The sequence below is a fragment of the Dryobates pubescens genome, chromosome 27, assembly GCF_014839835.1.
Source record: "Dryobates pubescens isolate bDryPub1 chromosome 27, bDryPub1.pri, whole genome shotgun sequence".
NCBI classification, from domain to species: Eukaryota; Metazoa; Chordata; class Aves; order Piciformes; family Picidae; genus Dryobates; species Dryobates pubescens.
In genome coordinates, this window is record NC_071638.1 from 960,412 (window position 1) to 987,546 (window position 27,135).

At 43.9% G+C, this 27,135-nt stretch overlaps 1 protein-coding gene across 1 annotated transcript; it reads right to left on the reverse strand.

Annotated features, from left to right (window-relative positions):
- Positions 1-566: 566 nt before the first annotated feature.
- Positions 567-27,135, reverse strand: TTLL1 (TTL family tubulin polyglutamylase complex subunit L1). Its single transcript, XM_054173894.1, has 10 exons — positions 27,047-27,135; positions 19,835-19,951; positions 17,092-17,300; positions 13,706-13,886; positions 11,964-12,098; positions 11,684-11,792; positions 7,282-7,425; positions 5,416-5,502; positions 4,200-4,363; positions 567-1,023 (listed from the first exon to the last, which is right to left on the reverse strand). The coding sequence occupies exons 2-10, from the start codon at positions 19,945-19,947 to the stop codon at positions 894-896; spliced, it is 1,272 nt and encodes a 423-aa protein (XP_054029869.1). The 5' UTR covers positions 19,948-19,951; positions 27,047-27,135; the 3' UTR covers positions 567-893.

Consider the following 27,135-nt stretch of genomic DNA (forward strand, 5'->3'; position numbering starts at 1 on the left):
TACCTATTTTTGCACTTTTGTTCTACACATTTTGGCAGCTAATGGTCACAACTTTTGTCATCAAAGCTACCAAAAAGAACTCCCCACGTGCAACAAGATTTTTGTCAAGGTGCACACAAAATATACAAGACTATACTGCTATTGTACAGCAAAGTGCAAATAAGGATTTCTTCTTGGCTTCAAGGCTTCAGGCTTCTCTTACAGTATGTAGCTGTTCTGTCTTTTATCTTGAAAAACTCCCTCAGCCCATGAATTTTTCTACTTTATAGAGTTAGCAGCTCAAATGACTTCAAACAAACCTCCATCCCTCAGCATGTATGAAGTTACCTTTCAGTTCCATAATACTGGTTATAAATCATGAGCTAAATTAACTCTCAATAGCCTTGAGCCCATGTATTGCTGTTTCTTCTCATTGCTCTTCTTTAATGGCAAGCATCTGAACCAGCATTGTGACAATATGAACCAGCACCACTTCCACCTTTTTACAGAATCCATTTACTCATTTACTGAAGGGATCTAGGGATAGGCTAACCTAGGAAATAATTTATATATATATATACAGAACAGCAAGGGGGTTCTTCAAAATGCTTTCTTTAAATTGCCATTTTATAAAGAAAGGTCTTTAATATTAGTTTGTACAAAGTATATATATATAAACACAAGTATTCCAAAAGATATATACATATTATACATATTATTGTAACAATCAAGTGTCAGTGTATAGCTAGTAAAGGTCTTGGGTGTAGAGTGTTTATTTCCCTTCTGTTCAACGGCTGTACTACCCTCTTTTAGTATTTCCCACATGCAATGTAGCAACGTAGAGGAATCTGTTAAAAGAGGGCATTTTTGTTCATGATGTCTTCCTACCAAGACTGCAGCTGGTTTTTCTCCTATCACTTCCAGGTGGTCAGTACAGGCTTTCCTGAGTCTCTTGCACGATTTCCTTTTACTCCAGCGGACTGCCCAGCACGACTTCGCAATTCACGCTCATGCCCATCGCTTTGTGCCATCTCTTCATCGTATCTGAAAACAAGACAACCCTTTCAGCGCCTTGTATCACAGTATAACCAAGGCTGGAAGAGACCCCAAGGATCATCAAGTCCAACCTGTCCCAACACACCTCACAACTAGACCATGGCACCAAGTGCCACGTCCAATCTCCCCTTGAACACCTCCAGGGACGCTGACTCCACCACCTCCCTGGGCAGCACATTCCAATGATGAATGACTCACTCAGTGAAGAACTTTTTCCTCACCTCAAGTCTAAACCTCCCCTGGCACAGCTTGAGACTGTGTCCCCTTGTTCTGGTGCTGGTTGCCTGGGAGAAGAGACCAACCCCTTCCTGTCTACAACCACCTTTCAGGTAGTTGTAGAGCGCAATGAGGTCACCCCTGATCCTTCTCTTCTCCAGGCTAAACAACCCCAGCTCCCTCAGCCTCTCCTCACAGGGCTGTGCTCAAGGCCTCTCCCCAGCCTTGTTGCCCTTCTCTGGACACCTTCAAGTGTCTCAATGTCCTTCTTAAACTGAGGGGCCCAGAACTGGACACAGGATTTGAGGTGTGGCCTAACCAGTGCAGTGTACAGGGGCAGAATGACCTCCCTGCTCCTGCTGGCCACACTGTTCTTGATGCAGGCCAGGATGCCATTGGCCCTCTTGGCCACCTGGGCACACTGCAGGCTCATGTTTAGGCAGCTGTCAATCAGCACCCCCAGGTCCCTCTCTGTTTGGGAGCTCTCAGCCACTCCTCTGACCCCAGCCTGTAGCTCTGCATGGGGTTGCCATGGCCAAAGTGCAGCACCCGGCACTTGGACTTGTTAAATGCCATGCCCATCTGTCCAGTCGGTCAAGGTCCCTCTGCAGAGCCTTTCTACCCTCCTGACATTCACTGCACAAACAAGAGTGGGGCCTGAACATTCTGTTCTGCTTGGTATCTAGCACTGCCATTTAATGCTGTTTTACATTTGAAGCTGTTCTACAGACAGGTTTCAACATGCATCGTTTGATATGCAAGGAAATACACCGCCACGTGTTGTTACAACACAGATCTACTGAAGTATCTTCAGCAGCTTTGTGAAAGAAACAAAGCAACTGGCAGCTTTGGTTGAACAGCTGATTTTGTGCAATTGGATGCTTGTAACATTTCCCATGTACTTCTGTATTTTTCCTCACAGTGTAGGTCTGTGGTTAAGCAGGCACATCAGACCTGTGGCAGTTTAATAAAGTCTTATGCTATTGCTTCCACATAGGACAGTTAGCTGCAGTGTCAAAACACTCTACTGCTGCATCAGAGAGTGAGTGAGGAAAGAATGAGGTGAACAAACAGCAATGTGCTTAAATTAAATGCATTTGATGACATCTGTTTTGTAACACTTAACCACAGTGACAAGTAGTTCTTTAAATTAGTCTCAGACCATTATGGCCTCAGATAACCTCAGTATATATCAACCTCTCAGCTGCTAGGCAAATCCCAAGCAGAAATTTGCTATAGATGCAAAATCACAATTCTTTAAAGGTAATACTACAACATTTTGTAGAACAGCTGCAATATCTACAAAATTACACTACTGTATAGCTGGCAGCATGGCTGCCATGTATACAGCATTCATTACAGTTTGAATCCTAATTCAGCCAACACTTATCTTTAACTGTCCTTACTAGTCCACAGAAAGAGTATTTGAGTACGAACCAGTGGATCAACTACATACAAAATCACATTCCTGACATACTGAACAATGGTACCACTACTGCTAGAGAACCCATCTGAACATTTGCTCAGAAAATGTGAGAAAATGTGTTATCAACATGGGATATAAATCAGTGTGCCTCTGCACAAGACCAATCAATCCTAGACACACCCTCCAGATGCTCCAATAAAGGATCTGTTTTCTTCCTTTTTTCCCTGTAATACAGATTGGAGAATTAAAAAAGTATCTAACAACTCATTATTGTGAGGAGTCAAGAGGCATAATTTCTATGATCTGAGAGACAATTTGCATCAATAGCTATTATATCTATTTAGCTACCACCTATATATGCACTCAGTTTAAGTTTTACACTTGTAGAAGACACACCTTGTCTTTGCCTCTATCCCTCCAGTCTAGCTGTTGGATTATCAGCCAGTGCAGGCAGGGATTTATCAGACAAGAATAGAATAGAATAGAATAAACCAGGTTGGAAGAGACCTTCAAGATCATCGTGTCCAACCTATCATCCAACACCACCCAACCAACTAATCCATGCAACCAAGCACCTTATCAAGTCTCCTCCTGAACACCTCCAGTGATGGTGACTCCACCACCTCCCCAGGCAGCCCATTCCAATGGGCAATCACTCTCTCTGTGGAGAACTTCCTCCTAACCTCCAGCCTAAACCTCCCCTGGCACAGCCTGAGACTGTGTCCTCTTGTTCTGGTGCTGGCTGCCTGGGAGAAGAGACCAACCTCTGCCTGTCTACAACTTCCCTTCAGGTAGTTGTAGAGAGCAATAAGGTCAGCCCTGAGTCTCCTCTTCTCCAGGCTAAGCAACCCCAGCTCCCTCAGCCTCTCTTCACAGGGCTGTGTTCCAAGCCCCTCACCATCTTTGTTGCTCTTCTCTGGACATGCTCCAGCAAGTCAACCTCCTTCCTAAACTGAGGGGCCCAGAACTGGACACAGCACTTGAGGTGTGGCCTAACCAGTGCAGTGTACAGGGGCAGAATGACCTCCCTGCTCCTGCTGGCCACACTGTTCCTGATGCAGGCCAGGATGCCATTGGCCCTCCTGACTGCCTGGGCACACTGCAGGTTCATGTTCAGCCTACCATCAACCAGCACCCCAGGTCCCTCTCTGTTGGTTGATCTAGACAGCAGGACGGTGGCCATGGAAGTCGGAATCCACTAAGGAGTGTGTAACAACTCACCTGCCGAATCAACTAGCCCTGAAAATGGGTGGTGCTGGAGTGTCGGGCCCATACCTGGCCATCGCTGCGACGCCGTGATGAGACAAGTAACATTCCATCTGGAGATGAGGCACAGCACCCCTATTTTAATACGCTCCCACCTCTGACATTGCTATTGCAGCTCTAGAAAGCCAAAGCACTACTTTGTTGCCCATTTTTCATATTAGAGTGAAGCTCGCTTTATCTCTGTGGTCTACAGCACACACCAAAGTGATGTGACTCAGAACCATCTATATGTACAAAGAACACTGATAAAACTTACAAGACTTCATAATTGCCAAGAACCTCTTTTGGTGGAGATTTATTCCATTTACAGTCAGGAATTTCCCCATTAGGCACAGCAATGTTAAGTGTGTCATTAATAAGATTATACTTCAGGATGCGATCATTAGCAGTACTGGAAGTAAGAGAAGGGGAAGCATTAACCTACAAAAGAGGAAAAGAAAGTCAGCATCAATGTGTTATTTTTGTAGTGGTATAATAGTTCTCCAAACAGCATGTGTGATGCTTATGTTGTACAGTTTGGGACACCAAGACCCAGCTTCTCACAGCACATCTTTCTGTTTCTCAGACACTGGAAGGAATCCCCCACTGGGCATTTTTCTTCTCCCTTATAAAAGCACACCACTAAACATCTGCAGTGTCAGCCCAAAGCTTTTTGCTGAGATTCAGTCTCAGCAGAATGAATCAGATAGAGATTTTTGTTTCATTTTTCACTAACTTACAAAACAGGAAACTGTCAGTTTCTTCTAGTTAAATAGCTTTAATGTATGTTCTTATTCTGAGTTCTCCCCTGTTAAATTGTGAGCTGGAGAAACACATGCCTGCTCTCCATTCAAAGCACTACATAGCATCTTGTTTTAATTACAACTGGGGTAAATAAAACATCTCATCTTCCACCTTTATAATGGAGAAGTGGTATCAGAACAACAAACAGATACTGGTTTTCTTTTATGAAGTCCATTTACCTTGGATCTTTCACTTTCAATTAGACTGAGAAGGAAGAGGGCTGGATAAAATTTACGTTGGACGTAACAGATTCAAAGTTAATACACTGAATAGAAATCTGTGTGGGGGAAAAAAACAAACACCTTCCAAACATCTCAATTATGGTTTGTGTCCCTCTTTTCTTTCCTCTCAATCTGTAACATTAAGGCCACAACAGCATTTAAAGCTTAAGTTTGACGTTGTGCTCCATAGAGCCGATGCAAATTTCCCAGCTCCTGATACAGTATCTAATAGGGCTGCTAACATTCAGACTGCCTCTGAAGTCCAGTTGGCTTTAAACATGAAACAGAAATCGACAAGCAGACAGAACCATCAAAGAGGAAACAAAAGCACATGCTTTGTCCTAATCTGCTTACCTGAGGAATGTGATATATTGTTTCAAAAGAAGAAGGACTACACTGGAATCTACTTAGTTTTATTCTGTGAAATAAGAGGGAAGCTTTTTTGTCCTGTGTTTTATGTAACTTTACCTCAATTAACCATGGCTTAAGCCTGTCATCAATGATAATGTCATATCCGTAACACTCAAAGCAGTGTTTATCGTTATTCATTACAGGCTGGAAAAACAAAGACAACAAAATCAACAGTGAAACTTCATTAAAATGAAGAATTAACATTAATATTTCAATCATCAAGTTAGTAACTTTGCTTGCTAGAAATCATAAATGCAATTAAATTATTCATCTTCTAGAACAGTTTTATGTGTTGCAACTCTAATGCACCCTTGCTAACTAGTAAGTTCAGGATTACCTCTTTTTTCCAAGCTGTAAGTAAATATTCTAATAACAATTATGGCATTAATGCTAAGTGCTGGATTGCATTAATTTTCCATTATGTTTCCAGCATAAAAAACCAAAGAATTTTCATATTTGGGAAAATTAATAACAACAGTTAAAAGCCTGCATGAAGAGAAGCCAGGAAGTTTTAAAACTTACATTAAAACAGCTTCACATCACTGTGAATCCTTTAAACTTCAGAAAAAGGAGACCTCATCAAATACATTTCTTTCTTCATTATTATTATTATTATTATTATTATTATTATTATTATATTTATTATTATTATAACTACACAGAAACTTGAGGTCAAACAATTACCAGATACATTTACAAACTCTAATTAGCTCACCGCAGCTATGATACCGAAAGCCAAGAGAGACCAAGGACCAAGCTGTGCTTCCATGCACATTCTCTAGAGAATCAATAGTTTTCCAGCATCTGCTAAACATTTGCAGTATGCATGATAAGACTTTTCTTCTACACATATCTCATCAGATCTTTTAAGTGAACCTTAAAAGCGGGTTAGTGAGATATTTTTCCCCAGACTACTTCTAAAAGCTTTTCAGTTCTTCGGGGGGTGGAAGGGGGAGGGAGAAACAAGCATCTCTCATTATATTTGCCATTGTCAGAAGGATAAAGAACCAAAACATTTCACACTGAATAATTCTCAACAGTTTGTCTCTTCTAAGGTTCTGCTAACAATTGGATTAAATCCCTTTTCTTCTGACATCTGGTTTCAAATATGATGGCACAGTAGAGGCTGAATTGAGCCATGCTTCCCTAGTTTGTACTGATTCTAGCTTCAAGACCTTGCCCCTCCTTCTTGTACTGGTTCTGATGTTCACCTGGTCCTTCAGTGAGGCGATTCAGCAGAACGCTCATGACAGTGCCAGGACCAACCCAAAAGAGGTGACAGGCCCATGCACTTGGGAACAGGGCAGTCCTTGGCACCAGTAAGCTATTCAGTTACCCCATGTGTGATAACAGAGAGTGATATCTGCTCTCTAGTGTAATCATGGGATAAAACTCAAACACTAGTAAATCACTTAAGTAAAGCACTGGTTGGTAGTTTAGTTTGTTTGGGGTTTTTTAGTAACAGTTCATAGTAACAATGTGACTTAGGTACAGAGGAGGTGAAAGTAAGTTATGCAACTCTGCTGAACTAATAGTCATACATTTTCTATGATAAGTTGTCCCCCAGAGCTGTATTTCCTTTGGCATGTTTGTTATTGCTGAAATGACGTCATGCACCTTGGCAGCAGTTCATGCTATTCACAAGGGCAGGATCAAGTTATATCAAATAGTTCACAGAGCCCTCAAGGAAAGATTTTCTTCCACTTCAATACGCACAGATAGTGCTCCTACCCCCAAAGGATTCAAGTTCAGTCAGTTCAGAGAAAGCTAGCAACAGCAGAATTGCAGCAATCAGCACCAACACCATCACTCAAATAGGAGAAACCAGATTTCAGGAGTTCTGATGGCAAGCTTACTTCCACGGTTATGAGAAGCCTGCAGCTGTAAGGCTATCGCTGGCAGCATTCCTGGAGCAGTACTCACCGCAACAGCCTTCAGGGACTGCACAATTATCCAGTGAATTTCATCAAACAATTTGTTTGTGACTTCCTTTCCACGGGTGCTCTCCAGATACAGGCGTAAGTTACTCACTGTCCACTTGCCTCCATGGATATGGTTGTAATCATCCTGAAGAGTCAGAGAGTTCCTTCAGTCTAAGCTTTTGATAAGCAGTTTTGGTTTGTTCACACAAAACCCCCCCTTACACATAAATGCAAGTATTGCCCTAAAAACACACTCAGCAAACTGGTTTTACTCTGGCTTACAGCTTTGGGAAGACTTCAGCTTTACTTTGCACTGCCCTCTATATAAACAACTTTTTATTACAGCTGTATATGTTTATATGAGACCCCACCTGGAGTACTGCCTCCAGTTCTGGAGCCCCTATTACAAGAGGGATCTGGAGGTGCTGGAAGGTGTCCAGAGAAGGGCCTTGAGGATGATCAGAGGGCTGGAGCACCTCTCCTGTGAGGACAGACTGAAGGAGTTGGGGCTGTTCAGTCTGGAGAAGAGAAGACTCTGAGGTGACCTAATTGTGGCCTTCCAGTATCTGAAGGGGGCCTACAAGAAGGCTGGGGAGGAACTTCTCAGGATCTCAGGGAGTGATAAGGACTAGGGGGAATGGAATGAAGCTGGAGGTGGGGAGATTCAGGCTGGAGGTGAGGAGGAAGTTCTTCCCCATGAGAGTGGTGAAGCCCTGGAATGGGTTGTCCAGGGAGGTGGTTGGGGCGCCGTCCCTGGAGGTGTTTAAGCCCAGGCTGGCTGAGGCTCTGGGCAGCCTGATCTAATGTGGGGTGTCCCTGCCCATGGCAGGGGGCTTGGAACTAGATGATCCTTGTGGTCCCTTCCAACCCTGACTGATACTATGATATGACACATTGCAAATCAAATAGTAAATCTTTCTTAGAAGAAAAAACCCAACTAGTACTTTGACAGCTTTATAGTAAAATATAGTTTATGATTTGGATAGATCATTTTCAAATGTGAAAGAATTGACCTTTTTTCCTCCTCTAGGGATAAGGGAGAAATTAGATAGCAGTAGCTACATTTCTCTGACACTAGCAGGTTTAAAATGCAGCCCTTGAAAGTGCTTGCCTGTGTTTATTAATTTAAAAAGAGACTTTCTTGTTTTCTACAAGGCAAAGGCTGTGTTCTCCTCGTGGTGTCGCTGACAAAACTGAGATTCAAGCAGACAGTGAAATGTTCCCTGAATTCTGATCCAGGAAATCCACTAAGTGCTACTGAAACAGAATAGGGGAAGAAAGGAATTCACCTTACATTTATATGTCTTTTCAGAGGCTATCAAAGCTCTGCACTACATTCTCTTTGCATGGAAAGATAAGATCAAGCCAGTTGTATTCTTACGGATGGAAAGACGCATGCTGAGCCCGCAAGTAACTCTCAAGATAAATGCTTTGTCCCTTTATAAAGGTTCTCCTCAGAGCATTTCTCAGGATTAGATAACTGCTACAAACACAATGCTTATTCAGTATCACTAAGGCTGGAAGAGACCTCAAAGATCATCGAGTCCAACCTGTCACCACAGACCTCATGACTAGAGTAGGGAGGACACTAGTGCCCACTGCAGGCTTGAACTCACGACCTTCCCATTAAGGGTAAGAAAGTTCTCAGAGGAACAAAATATGCCCTCCTTCAAGACAAGGTCGGAGAAGCCTCTGTTTGTTTTTAGGCTTTTTTTCTACAGCTCTCCCCTTCAGTAAATTTGGAAAAGTGGACTGTACAAATAAAGATCTTAAATGTGGTTCTCAGGACTTGCTACATGGAAAAAGATGTCTTGAAAATAGATTCCAGCAAGGGAACAGAGATCAAAGTTCCAACCCTCTGAGTTTCCAAACAAGTAATCAAACCAAAATAGCCTACAACTGTGTAGAGCTTTACACAATTGCAGCAGTTTAATTAAAAATACTGAAGTAGAATATTGCAGGCTACAAAGAAGATCTCTAGCTGCAAAAAAGTGGAAGAATCACTGATGTTTTGTTTGCAGCACAAGCATTACAATGGGTATACTGACTTACCCTCCTTCCTTCATTTTATTCTTGCCCTCCTTTCTTCACTTTACTCTTTCCCCTATCTTGACACTTTTCAAGTTCTGCAAGATGTGGCATATCTTGTAGAACAGTAACAGGCAAGCACATTCAGCAAGGCTGCAATGTACACTACATGTATTTGGTGTGTGATTGTGTCTGTACACACATATAGATATAGAATAGAATAAACCAGGTTGGAAGAGACCCTCAAGATCATCACATCCAACCTATCATCCAACACCACCTAATCAACTAACCCGTGCCACCAAGCACCCTATCAATCTCCTCCTGAACACCTCCAATGATGCTGACCATGCATAAGTGTACATGTACACACATGTACACACACATTTATTTCCCACACACTTAAAATAAACCCTATGCAATTAGGAAGTGAGACAATGGAGTTTCAATTGCTGTCGCAGAGGCAAGGTTTATAAATCACAGACATCCGCTGGAAAAGCAAAAAGGACAGTCATCATCATCAAGTGGATTCCCTGAAGAAACAAGGCTTTGTCAGTGATTAGTGTATGCCCATCTGTCCATGTCACCCCTGACCCACTAGCCTTTCGTCCCACTGGAGAATTTCAGCCTGTTATGACCCAGGGAAGTGCTGTCAAAACTATCAGATGTCCATGTTTCATGAGTGTCAATGGCAAATTCCAGGACAAAAGTGTTCTGCAGAAAGAACTCTGTCCAGTCAGGAGGAAGCCACCAGCTGGCAAGGCACCAACCATTTATCTCCAAGCTTGGAACATTCCCTTACCCAGAGAATAAGAATGGGGGTGGTGGAAACATAGGAAGAAGCTGGTAAGTACTGTGATGGTAGGTAAATGCTGGAAATAGGAATGCTGATCTAACTGCACGTAAGAGGGAGAGGGAAGGGGAGGTCAGGAAAGCAATACTGAAGTTCTGTTATAAAATACAAACCCACAGGAACCAGGCTTCAAGAATTTCACTGGTCACAGAATCAACTGCTAAGTGAGCATATTAGCATGAAATGACAGGAGACTTGAAACACCCTGCTTTCAACTACTGAAAGTCAATACTGAAGATTATCACAGCCTATTACAGAGGTGCAGCTCATTAACTTGTATAGTTTCCATCTGCAGCCTTCTACAATGTATTTAAGTTTAAGCTGAAGTATTTTAACCACCAGATGGTGAAGAATATACACATTGATGAATACATAGAATAAACCAGGTTGGAAGAGACCTTCAAGATCATCGTGTCCAACCCCTCAACCAATCCAACACCACCTAAACAACTGTAACAAATAAAACCTTTTTATTCCATGTTTTTTGAACGATTTAAGAAAATCATTCTTGCTACAAAAGAGCACCCAAGAACCAGTGGCGTCCCCCAGGGATGAGTGCTGGGCACCAGCCTCTTTAATATCTTCATTGATGATCTGGATGAGGGGGTTGAGTCAGTCATCAGCAAATTTGCAGATGACACCAAGTTAGGAGCAGATGTTGGTCAGTTAGAGGGCAGAAGGGCTCTGCAGAGGGACCTCGACCGACTGGACAGATGGGCAGAGTCCAATGGGATGGCGTTCAACAAATCCAAGTACCAGGTGCTGCACTTTGGCCACAGCAACCCCATGCAGAGCTACAGGCTGGGGTCAGAGTGGCTGGAGAGCTCCCAAACAGAGAGGGACCTGGGAGTGCTGATTGACAGCTGCCTAAACATGAGCCAGCAGTGTGCCCAGGTGGCCAAGAAGGCCAATGGCATCCTGGCCTGCATTAGGAATAGTGTGGCCAGCAGGAGCAGGGAAGTCATTGTGCCCTGGACTCTGCATTGGTTAGGCCACACCTTGAGTCCTGTGTCCAGTTCTGGGCCACTCAGTTTAGGAAGGACATTGAGACACTTGAAGGTGTCCAGAGAAGGGCAACAAGGCTGGGGAGAGGCCTTGAGCACAGCCCTGTGAGGAGAGGCTGAGGGAGCTGGGATTGTTTAGCCTGGAGAAGAGAAGGATCAGAGGTGACCTCATTGCTCTCTACAACTACCTGAAAGGTGGTTGTAGCCAGGAAGGGGTTGGTCTCTTCTCCCAGGCAACCAGCACCAGAACAAGGGGACACAGTCTCAAGCTGCACCAGGGGAGGTTTAGGCTCAAGGTGAGGAGAAAGTTCTTCACTGAGAGAGTCATTTGTCATTGGAATGTGCTGCCCAGGGAGGTGGTGGAGTCACCGTCCCTGGAGGTGTTCAAGAGGGGATTGGACGTGGCACTTGGTGCCATGGTCTAGTCGTGAGGTCTGTGGTGACAGGTTGGACTCGATGATCTTTGAGGTCTCTTCCAACCTTGGTGATACTGTGATGCTGTAACTGGGTACACTTACCCCATGTTTCTGAATGGCAACATTTGTAAGGTGTACAAACATGTTATCCAGTTCACTTGTGCTGGGTGTGTATTTTACTGTGCAAAATCGGCAAAACCCAAGCTTGTACCTTAAATGCAAGAAAAAGACATGAAAATGTGTTAAACCCCAAAAAGAAGTGAGGCAAAGAGCATCCAAAGATACCACATATATGTTAAATGTCTGTGTGCAACCAGCACAGCATTATTTGGACAGCATTAAATGTTCTCTCCAAGTGAAATACCAAGATATGCAACCTTACATGTAGCATCTCAGGGGACGATAGGTAGATACTAGAACATACAGACGCAGATCAAATTTCTTGCCACCAATAAGCAATGGATTGTTGATATAAAGAGAAATTACATAGGCTTCTTTGGAGGACTGAGACACAAACCTGAAAAACACGAATCACAGAATTGTCAGGGTTGGAAGGGACCTCCAAGATCATCCAGTTCCAATGTCCCTGCCATGGGCAGGGACACCTCACACTAGAACAGGTTGCTCAGAGTCACATCCAGCCTGGCCTTAAAACTTCCAGGGATGAGGCTTCTACCACCTCCCAAGGCAATGTGTTCTGGTGCCTCACCACCCTCATGGGGAAGAACTTCCTAACATCTAATCCAAATCTACCCACTTCTAGTTTTGCTCCATTAGCCCTAGTTCTATCACTGCCTGACACCCTAAAAAGTCCCTCCCCAGCTTTCTCGTAGGCCTCCTTCAGATACTGGAAGGCCACAATAAGGTCTCCTCAGAGCCTTCTCTTCTCCAGACTGAATAACTCAAATTCTTTCAGTCTGTCTTCATAGGAGAGGTCCTCCAGCCCCCTGATCATCCTTGTGGCCCTTCTCTGGACATGCTTCAGCATGTCTGTATCTTTCCTGTAGTAGGGGCTCCAGAACTGGACGTAGTACTCCAGGTGGGGTCTCACTAGAGCGGAGTAGAGGGGGAGAATCACCTCCCTCGACCTGCTGGCTACGCTTCTCTTGATGCAGAATGTGTCAATTCCAACAATATAATCTGCTAAGTCTTTTTCTTTCAGTCTGCAAATTTTGGACTGACTGAAAACATGCATCTTTGGCCAAGACAATGTAGCAGTTTGTACTGGTTAACAAAGCACACTTGGCAGCAGGCATTAGATACCAAAAGAAAACACTAAACAGATGACTAAGATTAATCAACTGTTTCATCTCAGTTTGGGTAGGTGACCACACCATTCAGAATGCAGCTCTACAAGGCCCTCTTTTCCTTGAAGAGCATTTAGAGCTTGGTTCAGACAAGCAAAAACTACCTGCTGCGTTAGCTTCATTAGTCAATTACTTGTACTCCTGGAATATTTGCATTCATGCTTGGTGTGCAATTGCAAACCACTGTGAAAAGCTAAGATAGCATTCAGATTGTGAGAAACAGAACAAGTCAAACAGAAAATAAAAAGGCTCAAATAATATTCAGCAAGACACTTTGTAACATTCAAATATGGGGAAAAGAATTAGTTGTGTGATCAAAACTTTTACTAGGCAAAGGAAAGCAAAGCCTGCTAACCTGTTTCATTATTTGGAGGTAGATCACCAACGTGAGGTGTCTCATTTTGCACTTCAAATGGATAATGTATTTCATATACATGCACTGTTTCTTGATAGTAATTATACAAGATATTTCATAGATATTAAACACTGAAATTGCTTAGGAAGATATTTTTCTCTTGCTTCCTGTTATTCAATACCACCGAACAGCACAATTTATTTGGGGGCAATTTTTCCCTTAACAACGTTTCTGAAAGAATAGTTCATTAAACACGTCTGCGTACCTTCTCACACCAAAACCAAATCATATGAAAACCTACTTGAAGGAGGAAGTCAGATAACAACTGAGATTAAATTCAAAACTAACTATATAATGGCAAAGCAATAATAATGGAATACTTTTCCCATGCATCAGACAAGTAGCACGTTGATGTGGTTCACCTCATTGCTACAACAAGGGCTTTGCGCTTTCGGAACTTACGAAGATGTCTTGCTATCTCGAGACCATTTTTTAATTTGGGAGAGTTTATTGATGAGAAATATTCCTTTTCCTTGAGCTTTGCCACAAGGCTTCATGATCCAGGTGCTGGAGGGATTTTTTCTGAATTCCTCCACAAAGAGATTATAATCGGCAGGAAGCATGAAAGTAACAGGAACAAAATCTGAGTTAAGGGGAGAGCAAAAAGGTGCACAATTAAGGACAGCATATCCAGGAAGATTATTGATACATAGAGACTAAAAACCATGCCCACCTTTTCAGTTCTCCAGTCTGTCACAATTCACCTTCATTAAGTCTCACGTTGCTTTTAATCTCGTTTAAATTCTCCTTTCTACTTAGACAAACAATTGCAAAGTGTTGCAGGCTGCTAACTTCAGACTAATAGTATTTAATTCACATGAATACATTTTCTTTTGGATATCACATGAATACAATACACATGAATACCATTCACATGAATACATTTTCTTTTGCTCTCTACATCTACCTGAAGGGAGGTTGTAGACAGGCAGATCTTGGTCTCTTCTCCCAGGCAGCCAGCACCAGAACAAGAGGACACAGTCTCAGGCTGCACCAGGGGAGGTTTAGGCTGGATGTTAGGAAGAAGTTCTACACAGAGAGAGTGATTGCCCATTGGAATGGGCTGCCTGGGGAGGTGGTGGAGTCACCATCATTGGAGGTGTTCAGGAGGAGACTTGATGGGGTGCTTGGTGCCATGGGTTAGTTGTTTAGGTGGGTTGGATTGGTTGATGGGTTGGATGCGATGATCTTGAAGGTCTCTTCCAACCTGGTCTATTCTATTCTATTCTATGCTATGCTATGCTATTCTATATACTGCGAAATTAGAGCATTATATACCCTTCCAACTTAACTTGAAACTTTCTTAATTTTGTATGTCAGTTTTCACTGCTCCTCTAACCACTCTGTGCATGCAAAAATGTCAGTGCTGATGTTCCTTCCTCTCTGGATGCGGTAATTTCCCTATGAGGAGAGATTGAGGGAGCTGTGGTTGCTTAGCCTGGAGAAGAGGAGACTCAGGGGTGACCTTATTGCTCTCTACAACTACCTGAAGGGGGGTTGTAGTGACGCGGAGGTTGGTCTCTTCTCCCAGGCAACCAGTACCAGAACAAGAGGACACAGTCTCAGGCTGTGCCAGGCGAGGTTTAGGCTGGAGGTTAGGAGGAAGTTTTACACAGAGAGAGTGATTGCCCATTGGAATGGGCTGCCCGAGGAGGTGGTGGGGTCGCCGTTGCTGGGGGTGTTCAGGGCGAGGCTTGACAGGATGCTTGGTTGCATGGTTTAGCTGATTGGGTGGTGTTGGATGATAGGTTGGACACGATGATCTCGAAGGTCTCTTCCAACCTGGTTAATTCTATTCTATTCTATTCTATTTTTATTTCCCTGTGACTCCCATTGCTCACTCTTATTTGCTCCCACAATTAATATTAACATACTTAATGAAATCTAAAGAAAATAACTTCCTGCTTTCTTCTATCAGATTACCTTCACTTCCATCCATACAGAACTGCTTCATTCTTACGCAGATGGACAGCGCTTTCATTTCACATTCCCAAGATGCAAATCAGCTTCAGTGTAACCCCATATCTGTTTCACTTCAATGCTTTCTGACCTCCAAAACAATTTCACCCTCCTTAGTCCTGATTTATTGCTGGTTTGGGTTTAGAGTTGTTTTGACAGGGGATTTGGGGTGAGGGGAGGGCAGGTGTTGGGCTTTTTTGGTTGGTTTGTGTTGGGTTTTGGTTTTGGTTTGGTTTGGTTCGGTGGGGGGCGGGGGGTTGTGTTTAGTTTATTTTATTTTCTAGCAGTCATTTACTTGCTCTACAACTTCCTCCAGATTTCTCCTCTAAAGAATTTGTTCATTCAGCTGTGTCCTGCAAAGGTTTATTTTAGCTTTGGCTCCACTGTAAGATTTTCAGATGATGGTTTTTTTCACTTCTGAATTAAAGACACTCATATGGAGTTCCAGGGCCCTTTGGTTTCACCATTAATATTATAATTGCAAAGTATCTTAATCCCACAGTTTTCCATCTTCAAAATAATTTAAAAACACAAACCAAAGCCAACAAAAACCCCAAAACAACCAATCTTCCCTGCAGACCTCCCCCTCACAACCACAAAAAAAGCCCACTTGCAAATCTATTTCTACACCCTTAGTTATTTCATTATCACTTCATCCAATGTTGCTTCATCCCGCACTGTCAAATTCAGTCTTCATTAAGGACTTCACAAAACAAAGACTAAACTGAACTTCTGTGCTCCCAAATTGGATTTTTGCTCTCTCTTGTATAGTGCTGAATAGTAGCAAGTCTGCAGTGGAGCATGGAATAGAATAGAATAGAATAGAATAGAATAGAATAGAATAGAATAGAATAGAATAGAATAGAATAGAATAGAATAGGAATAGAATAGGAATAGAATACAGTAGAATTAGAATAGAATTAGAATAGAATAGAATAGAATAGACCAGACCAGACCAGACCAGGTCAGGTCAGGTTGGAAGAGACCTTCAAGATCATCGTGTCCAACCTATCATCCAACACCACCTAATCAACTAAACCATGCAACCAAGCACCCTATCAAGTCTCCTCCTGAACACCTCCACTGATGGTGACCCCACCACCTCCTCAGGCAGCCCATTCCAGTGGGCAATCACTCTCTCTGTGTAAAACTTCCTCCTAACCACCAGCCTAAACCTCCCCTGGTGCAGCCTGAGACTGTGTCCTCTTGTTCTGGTGCTGGTTGCCTGGGAGAAGAGACCAACCTCTGCCTGTCTACAACCTCCCTTCAGGTAGTTGTAGAGAGCAATAAGGTCACCCCTGAGTCTCCTCTTCTCCAGGAGAAATTGGGCCTTAGTGCTGCAGTAGTATGACAGAGAAACAAAAATGTTCAATCTTTTATTCTTGCATTGTCTCCAATTTCAACAAAGATCCTGAACAAGTGGCATCTCCTCTAATTCCTCTGAATTTGTAAATAGCCATTATCCTTCAAAGTGTGGTTTGTGAAAAGCTTTGAAAATATAGTATTTTAGTATAGTATTTTATACTAAGCATTCACTACTCCCATTTTTATCATTTCCCCCATTCCTGTGTTTTCTTACGCTCTATTGGCAGATTTGAGGGGAGGGAAAAGGAGGAAAAGCGACAGGGAAGGCTGCTAGGTTTGCAGGATGCAGCAAGCAAATCTAGGATAAAGTGCACTTTATTTATTGACAGGGACAGAGTATTTCAGGATAGTCACTTTGATGTTCTAAGACTTCAGGGGCTCGGTGCTTCATGCACAGAAAAGCTAAGACATAGGGGGAAAAAAAAGATTGTAAAAGCCTGACACTCATAATAAGAATCACATACCCAAATAAATATATTTCCCATTTTCATCCTTTTCTGCAAGAGGGCTTCCTTCTTTCTCAAGCTCTTTCCTGTATCGCTTGATATTCTTTACCATCAAATCTTTTCTGGTCAGCTCGTAGTGGTTTGGGAAATGATTGACGATTTGGTCATCTGAGAGGCGGTAACCGGCTTCCACGCTGAAAACATTTCTGATTGTCTGTACACTCATCCTGAGAACAAAGACAGACACCACATGATTTCTCCCAAGAAAGACAATTCTGGAAGACAAAGTTGGATTGTTTTGTTACCTTCACTTCACCTTTTCTCTCATTTCTCTTCATAGTGTAATATCTTGCTGCAGCGACAATCCAACACTACTTCTATTAGCAAAGCCTCCTGACAGAGGTTTTGCTGATCCCTCTACTGCTACTGAAATAGGTGCAGAAAGTGAAGGAGGACATGGTCCTAACTGAACTCTGTGCTTGTTGACAGTCAGGTCAGCCCACCAGCAAGGGCCTTGAAAATGACTGATGCACACCTGAATGATTAAAAAGCATCTTTCTAAACCTGTTACTTCACTTTCTGGAAACTCAGCTTTCCTATTTAAAACAAAACAAAACACACTACCAAAAAAAACCCCCAAACAAACAAAAACCAAACCCAACCTCCTCCTGACTGCCTTGCTGTGCAGATTGTGAAGGACTTCAAGCATATGAATTGAAAAGCATGATTCAGAGATCTTGCTAAAAACACCTGTAAATGGCAGATTAGAGGCAGGTTATCAAATCAGCTATCTACATTTGGTAGTCTGGAGACAAGACACATCCAAAGCCCCCAAAAGTGCTGCTGTTCATGCAGCCTTCAGTGAAAATGCAATGTCCAGTGGGTAAGGGAGGCAAAGGTTCTGCTTTCATCTTTGTGGGAATCCTAGAATTGTTTAGGTTGGAAAAGACCTACAAGATCACCAAATCCAACCATTAACCCAGCACTGCCAACTTCACACTAAACCACGCTCCTCAGCATCACATCTATGCTTCTTTTAAATCTACTTTCAAATCTACTTCATTTTTCACTGAAGGTTAGAGCTATATATACCAGGAATTTTCTGTATTAAGTGTCTCACATTGGAAATTTATTAGTCTTTCCTGAATGCCACCTATCTTCTACATTATCATTTCAGGAACTGAAAAAAACCAAACCAAAAGCAGTCACAAAACATTTTCACGAGTGTCCTGTTCCCCCACTCACTCCAAACTGCATGACAAAACATGGGCAGATTACTGGATTCCTACCCATTAAAATAAGTGGTTCATAAAGGGTACATTTGGCAACACAAACTGCCATTTTGTCTTACTTGAAAAGGACAATATCAATTGTTTGGTTTACTTAAAGACTATTGTTTCTGCCAATTAATAGATTGCTGCATTCCAGGACAGCATTCATAGTCTTAGACAAATGCCAAACAAGACAGACTACTCTCCTCCTTTCACCATTATCTTCATTTAATTCCACATTCACTCTCAGTACTGAAATGCTGAGTAATTTGGTCTGCATATAAATCATTGTCATGAAGGAGAAGAAAAATACAGTTCTCTTTATTACAGGAGCCTGGACTCTGGTAACAGGGTAAGCTTCCAGTACATCAATAAAAGAGTATTTACACTGGAACTCTGTACTCTTGCATTATTTTGCTTATGCTGTCAGAAAAACTTGAGAAAAAGACACATTCAGAAGGACCCCTCAGGCCACAAATCCCATCCAACAGTACAGGAAACAAATCTCCTTAGTGTGTACAAAACCCTCAAATAATCAGGTGTAGTGTTTCAAAACAAAACCCCACTGAGCACAGCATTTCCCCTGGGATTTTTACAGCCAGTGTTCCAAGAAATGATCAGTGTCTCCACAGGTCACTGACTTTCCACCTCTTTTCAAAACCTCTGACAGACTGCAAAGGTACAGGAGACCAGCAGCACTGGAATGGATCCATGCAGGTGGGACCTTCTACCCTGAGGACCATAATGACTTTAGCAGGCCTGCACAGATACAAGAATCTACCAATGGAAATCTCAACAGAAGACCAGCAACAGCCTAAGGAATTGCAGAAGCCATGAAATCGTGTTTGTGGCCGTTTGACACTGTGCCTTTAAGAAAGGGGCACACTGGCTAAATGTTTGTAAAATATTTTGGTATTCCAAACGAATTTCATTGGCCAAGTAATTGTGGGAGGTGAGGATAGTCCCAGTGCAGCTGGAACTTTCTCTCAGTCTTCCTTTCTTCGCTGTCCCTTTCGGCTGGATCTGCTTCTGGGCTTCTTGCCAAAAGATAAGAACTAACTCCCTGTGCATAGGCCTTCGTTTGCTGTACTAACTCCCCTTTCTTCTAGTCTTCTACCTCTTTGGGGGAGAAGGGAGGTAGGGGGTGAAGAGGGCACAGGGGGAAGCCCCCTCTGTGGGGGGTCTGGTTTCTGGTTGAGTTCATTTGCTGTATATTCCTGTATATATTGTAAAATACCTGTGTTTGTTGTGTTACATAGAATCTGTTTCCTTGTAAAATATAATCTCATTTCTCCGACTGGGTTTAGCTGTGGTCTCTTTCTCAGTGGGGGAGGGAAAGCAGAGCCTTTCCTTTCAAACCACCACAATGTTACACTCTTAGGAGCACTGAAGTTGATTGGTAACTGCAGCAACTTTCATTTTTCAACATGCATTTTGATACACTAAAATGCTTCACAAATACAGAAATTGGCATTTTTTCATGTGCTTACCAATAAAAATTCCAGTCTTCATTTTCTGCCACCTGGATCCAGCCTCTTTTCTCAAAGTTGTTTATCAGAACAGATTTTTCGATGTCAGTTACCCACTTGACTTTTCCTGCCATGATCCTACAGCACAATCAACATGACAGGAAAGAAAAGTTTCAAGATGTGAATTTGAAAACAGTCAAAGCAGACAAAAAAAAAAGTGGCCCCTGGAAAGCATTTTACATAAATAAGGCGGAAGTAAATTAAATTTCAACTCAAGGAATATCATATCTTAAGATTTGGACTGAAACCCTGCATTTGTCAACTGGACAAATGCAAACAAAGACACTAGTTAGAAGGACCTTTCACACTACCCAGCTAATCATCTTTCATGAATGGGCACACATCTCATGTCTCCCCTTAAATACACTCCATGACAGAAATACCTACAGTTACTGGGTAATGTTTACAAAACCCAATGTAAAGCACAGGGAATTTATTATTTCTAAGCAAGACTTAAATACATGTAGTTTTTTTCTTTGTTTTGAATTAAGGGAGTTCATGCAGACCACTCAGTGACTGTAGAAGATAACAACCCCAAGAGAAATCCCTTACAGAGTCTACCAAGGATCACAATTTGCCATACTTAGAAAATCAACAACAGGAGACAGCAGAACTTCCACCTTGGGCTTCTGAATGGCAGACTTTGTTTAGTGAGTTGCTTGACAGAGTCCCTTGGGAGGCAGTCCTGAAGGGCACAGGAATCCAGGAATGCTGGGCATTCTTCAAGAGGGAAGTCTTAAAGGCCATCTGTATGTGCTGTAAGATGAGCTAGTAACAAAGACCTGTCTGGCTGAACAGGGAGCTCTGTCTGCTTCTCAGAGGAAAAAGCAGAGTGTATGGCCTTTGGAAGAAGGGGCAGGCTACACATGCTGATGACAAACATGATGTCAGGCTATGCAAGGAGAAAATTAGAAAGTCCAAAGCCTAGCTAGAAATTAACCTGGCTACTGTTGTAAAAGACAGTAAGAAGTCTTTCTATAAGTACAGCAACAGCAAAAGAAGGGCCAAGGAGAGCCTCCATCCTCTATTATATGCAGGCGGAAATATGGTGACTAAGGATGAGGGAAAGACTGAAGTGCTTAATGCTGCCTTTGCTTTAGTCTTTAGTAATAGAGCCAGCTGTATTCTGGGAATTCAGCCTCCTGAGCTAATAGACAGACACCAGGAGCAGAATGATCCTCTTGCAATCCCGGAAGAGATGGTCAGTGACCTGCTGCACCACATAGATTCACCCAAGTCTATGGGACCAGATGGAATCTACCCAAGGATTCTAAGCAAGCTGGCAGAGGTGCTCACCAACCCACGTTCCACCACTTTCCAGCAGTTGTGGCTGACTGGGGAGGTCCCAGCAGACAGGAATTTAGTCAATGTGACAACCCATTTACAAGAAAGGCCAGAAGGGTCCAGGAAAGTACAGGCCTGTCAGTTCAACTTTCGTGCCAGAGAAGCTGATGGAGCAGATCACACTGAGTACCTTCAAGCAGCACATATAGGAAAACCAGATAATAAGGCCCAGTCAGCATGGGCGTACAAAAGGCAAGCCCTGCTTGACAAACCTGATTCCTTTCACAAGACAGTCACCTACTTAGTAGATGCGGGAAAGGATGTGGATGTTGTCTATCTGGACTTCAGGAAAGCATTTGACACCATTTCCCACAGCATTCTCCTGTAGAAACTGGATACTCAAGGCTTGGATCCACATACTCTTTGTGGAGTATAATACTGGCTGGACAGCTGGGCCCAAAGAGTGGTTGCAAATGGAGTTAAGGCCAGTTGGCAGCCAGGGACGGGTGGTGCTCTCCAGGGCTCAGTACTGGGGCCAGTCACGTTTAACATCTTTATTAATGACCTGGATGAGAGGATTGAGTGCACCCTCAGTTTAGGAAGGATGTTGACTTGCTGGAACGAGTCCAGAGAAGGGCAGCAAAGTTGGTGAGGGGCTTGAAACACAGCCCTGTGAGGAGAGGCTGAGGGAACTGGGGTTGCTTAATCTGGAGGAGACTCAGGGGTGACCTAATTGCTCTCTACAACTACCTGAAGGGGGGTTGTGGTCAGGCAGAGGTTGGTCTCTTCTCCCAGGCAGCCAGCACCAGAACAAGAGGACACAGTCTCAGGCTGCACCAGGGGAGGTTTAGGCTGGAGGTTAGGTTACACACAGAGAGTGATTGCCCATTGGAATGGGCTGCCCAGGGAGGTGGTGGAGTCACCATCACTGGAGGTGTTCAGGAGGAGACTTGATGGGGTGCTTGGTGCCATGGGTTAGTTGATTAGGTGGTGTTGGATGATCGGTTGGACGCGATGATCTTGAAGGTCTCTTCCAACCTGGTTTATTCTATTCTATTCTATTCTATTCTATCCTATCCTATCCTATCCTATCCTAAGCAAGTTTGCAGATGACACCAAGCTGGGTGGAAGCACTGAGCTGCTTGATGGTAGGGAGGCTCTGCAGAGGGATCTAGACAGGCTGGATCGATGGGCTAAGAGCAACTGTATGAGTTTCAATATGGCCAAGTGCTGAGTTCTGCGCTTTGGCCACAACAGTTCCTGTCAGCAGGAACTTGAGGAAGAATGGCTGGAAAGCTGCTCAGTAGAGAAGGACCTGGGATTGTTGGTTGATAGCCAGCTGAACATAAGCCAGCAGTGTGCCCAGGTCGCCGTGAGGGACAGAGGCATCCCAGGCTGTATCAGGAACGGTGTGACAGCAGAACCAGGGCTATGATCTTACCCCTGCTCTCAGCACTAGTGAGGCCCCATCTCAAACACTGCGTTCAGTTTTGGGCTCCTGTCATGGGTTCAGCTGAAGTTGCTGATGAGTATTCAACACCACACCAACATCCAGTCCCACCACAGTGAGCTGAAATACAAACTGACAGGTCAGCTTGCAAAGGTCACCACTGCTGCAAGAGGGCCAAATGGCCTCGAACTGCAGAACCAGCAGCTATTTATTGAGAGCTTTGTACATGCTTTACTTCACTTGCCCACAGCCTACCAATCCTCAAACCCATTGTTTTGTCTAACAGACTTTTTTTCCCCCCAACTCCTTTATTAATGACCTGGATGAGAGGATTCAGTGCACACTCCCATTCTTTCTCACATGGTTCTGAGGTACAAGAAGATGTCCCATCACCTATCACCCTTTGGGCTCCCACGTGGACATGAAAGCCAGCTAAACATTCCATTAACTACTCCCTTGGGTTCCCACAGAAACCTCCAAAGATGGAGATATCACAGCTCCTCTGGGCATTCTGTCTCACTGTTTGACTGGCCTCCCAGGGAAAGGGAAGGGGGCTCCATATATTTTGCCATACATTACAAACCTCTCTTCTTTCAGCTTATGGCTGTTGTCTCTCATCTTCCCACCCTTCAATACACTAAAGAGCCTCAGTCTGTCTTTTTGATAACCTTCTCACAGGTACAGGCAGCCTGCTATTAGATGGCCCCAGAGCCACCTATTCTCAGCTCTAGAATGAAACTGTTAGCAGGAGAAAAGCATTGGGGGCTTGGACTTCCACCTGGAACAAGAGAGGCTTCCTATTTCCAAGGCATTCTTCCAGTTTCTGGTTTAGGATGTTGGCTTCTTTGTAATTGCTGCCTGCTGGCTTGAATGCTGTCCTTTTCCACTTATTGGCTGGTTTGCTGATTGGTTTTACTGGCTTGGCTTGTTTGCTAATTTGCATGGTATTGTACATTGCATTATTTTCATTAGACTCCTCTTATCTCAACCAAGGGAAGTTTAAGTTGGCTATTAAGAAGAACTTCTTCACTTTCTCAGGCATTGGAACGGCTTGCCCAGGAGGGTGGTGCAGTCCCCATCCCTGCAGGTACTTAAGAACTGCATAGATGCTTAAGGATATGATTTAGTCAAGAATTTGTCAGTGTTGGGCTAATGATTAGACTTGATGATCTTCAAGGTCTTTTTCAATCTAGGCAATTCCGTGGTTCAGTGATTCCATGAAAGGAAGTAAAGTAACATTACCAACCTTGCATTGTCTTCTCTGTATTTCTCACAGCCAGAATTTTGCCTTCTGCTCCAGCCAGGGGAGGAGATGAATAAGCTGGCATCATCACACCCTTAACAGCAGGATCTTCCCAAAGCTAAGGTTGTCAGAAGAGTGCTTATAAACTGCACTTCAATTTATGACATCTAGGTGTCACTTTCTACATTAGATTTTGCTTATCCAGATCAGCCTTTTTCTGATAGGATGACAGATCATTGCAGCTAGAAGGGTCCTAAGGAGGTCTCTTACCTAGCCCCCTGCTCAGTGCAGGGTTAGCTATTAGGTGAAACCAGGTTGCTCAGAGCTTTATCCAGCCATCATTTGAAAACCTGTGGCTTTGTTCATGAGTATCAAGAAAATAGAGTGGGCCCAATCCAGCCAGTCCCACCACAGTGAGCTGAAACACAAACTGACAGGTCAGCTTGCAAAGGTCACCACTGCTGCAAGTGGCCAAATGGCCTCGAACTGCGGAACCAGCAGCTATTTATTGAGAGCTTTGTACATGCTTTACTTCACTTGCCCACAGCCTACCAATCCTCAAACCCATTGTTTTGTCTAACAGACTTTTTTTTTCCCCAACTGCTTTGTTAATGACCTGGATGAGAGGACTGAGTGCACACTCCCATTCTTTCTCACATGGTTCTGAGGTACAAGAAGATGTCCCATCACTTATCACCCTTTGGGCTCCCACGTGGACGTGAAAGCCAGCTAAACATTCCATTAACTACTCCCTTGGGTTCCCACAGAAACCTCCAAAGATGGAGATATCACAGCTCCTCTGGGCATTCTGTCTCACTGTTTGACTGGCCTCCCAGGGAAAGGGCAGGGGGCTCCATATATTTTGCCATACATTACGAACCTCTCTTCTTTCAGCTTATGGCTGTTGTCTCTCATCTTCCCACCCTTCAATACACTAAAGAGCCTCAGTCTGTCTTTTTTATAACCTTCTCACAGGTACAGGCAGCCTGCTATTAGATGGCCCCAGAGCCACCTATTGTCCAGGCTGAAGACAGCTGCCCCAATTTCTTACCAGACCAGTGCTTCAGCCCCCTGACCATCGTGGTAATCCTCTGCTCAACTCCATTTTTTGGATGTCTGTCTTGTTCTGGGGGGCTCAAGTTACTTTTGTCAACCTTCTGATGTATTTTGTTATACCCTCATCCTTTTTGTTTGAGAGAGCTCAGTTCATCAAGGTGGGAATGCACAACACATGCACTGAAGGAGTGAGGACAAGCCCAGCATCCACAATTGCTACTCCTCTGAAATGCAGCCTGAAACTTTCTGACAGCAGCAGGCACTCATCTGCTTGCAGTCCACCTTACAAGGCCTATTTGGTGAGATCCCCTTTACCACAGTGTCTCATATCATGCATTAATGTAATACTAAAGAAGGTAGAGGCAAAGAAACATGAATTAAAGCATGTTGTCCTTCATGCATACCTAGCACAAAAGCCTACAATTCAGTTAATGTAGACAGAACACTATACAATGAACAACACACTCAAACCATCTCTAAGAAAGTGATGAATCACAGCCTCCCAGGCTCTAGGCCTGATTCATACACAACTATTAATAAAGCTAAAACATATTCATGAGTAAATTACAATCACTGATAAGGTTCAGGGTAGATAATCCTCATAAGCAGCTTCAACATTGCTGTTTAGTCTTTTTGCAGTTCATCCCACAATTGAGTTTTACAATTTCAATCTAGTAAATGTTCATAGCTATGTTTCACAGAAAGCAACAGCAGAGAGATGCTAATTCAGAAGAAAATATCTTTGAGCCAAAAGCACTTTCTTTGGAGATGCCTCTCCCAAGAATAAAAACTGCCGTGCAAGGGAGTGAGAGAGAGTGGACTTCCACACGTACACCTAACACTATCTGCCGTTCCTGCTACATCTAATTGTCCACTGAAAAGTCAAATCACCTTTACTAATGTAGCACTGTAATTAATGCAAGTAAACAATGTAGTTAAATACATTCCTACAACCAAGATATTGGACTGGAATACAAGAAGCCTTCAGTTTCCAGGACTAGCTAGGGAGATGTAAGGTAACACTGCTACAGTTTCTCTCTTCTGGAGGGCACAGTCCATTATGTAGCGTTCCTATCTTTTCCTTCCTAAAGTGTTTTAAAAACACTTTCCTTCCTAAAGTGTTTTAAACTGCCAGATTCCACAATGCAGAAATGTTTACTATGAGACACCAAAGTTTCACACACACTCATTTTTATTCATGTTGGTAAAGCAAGTTGAAATCAAGCTTACAGAGTATATGAAGACTCAGGGGTCTGTCTTTTTGTCTGTAATCATACAGTCTGTGGACTCTCCCTGTATTTGAATAAAGCTTTAAAGGACTCCCTAACCTCTAGGGATTAAAGTCTTCCGTACAACTGAAAGCAAGCTAATCCAAGGTGAAGGCCTCTTGCCCTGGCACAAATTCCGGGGAGATGGCGAGATCCAAACGATTCCCTGTTGTCATTATCGCCACTACAGAAGGCAGTCATGCTGAGCACAGACGACCTTTTCACACTGCAAAACAGGCGTGAGCGGTACCAGTGCCTGTGGTGCCTGATCTAGCCAATTCTAGTCGCTTGTAACAGTTGAAAATCCTCATTATTAAATTAATTATTGGTAAATTTAGCTCGGCTGGTGCAGTTGTGCCGGCAGAGGCGGTCGGGAGGGCCCTCCACAGCAATTCCCCGAACGTAAGAGACAAAAAAGGAGCCGAAGATGGAGATGGACATGCCGCTGAACTGTCGGCAGCGAGGAGCCCGGGGGAGCAACCACCAGGAGCCCCCTGCGCTCTGGCAAGGAACGGCAGAGAAGGCGCTCGGGCCTCCACCAACGCCACGCGCTATGTCGCGACAACCACGCCAGGAGCCTGACCCCGGATGACTTCGAGAGTGGGCCCACGAGGAACCTAGGCAAAACGATTACCTAGTCCCTTCCGCCTCCCAGGAAGAGGCCATGATGCTACAGGGATGTTCAGGGGTGGGGCGGGGGGGACAGGGAAGCCCTGACAGCAGGCTGGGCGACCGAGCCCGCGCCCCAGCGCTCACCTACCGGCGGGAGGGGTGACCGCGACTCCCCCCGCCCCAGCCCACCCGTCCCTACGCGCCGCTCTCACGGCCCCCGCCTCCGGCTCCGCTGCGTGGCGAGGGCCAACCTCCCTTACCCCGCCCGCTCTGGCGCCGCTCCCCGGCAACTACAACGCGTCAGGGAACAGAGATCCGGAGCAGGAGGACGGCGAGGGAGACGTCCGGT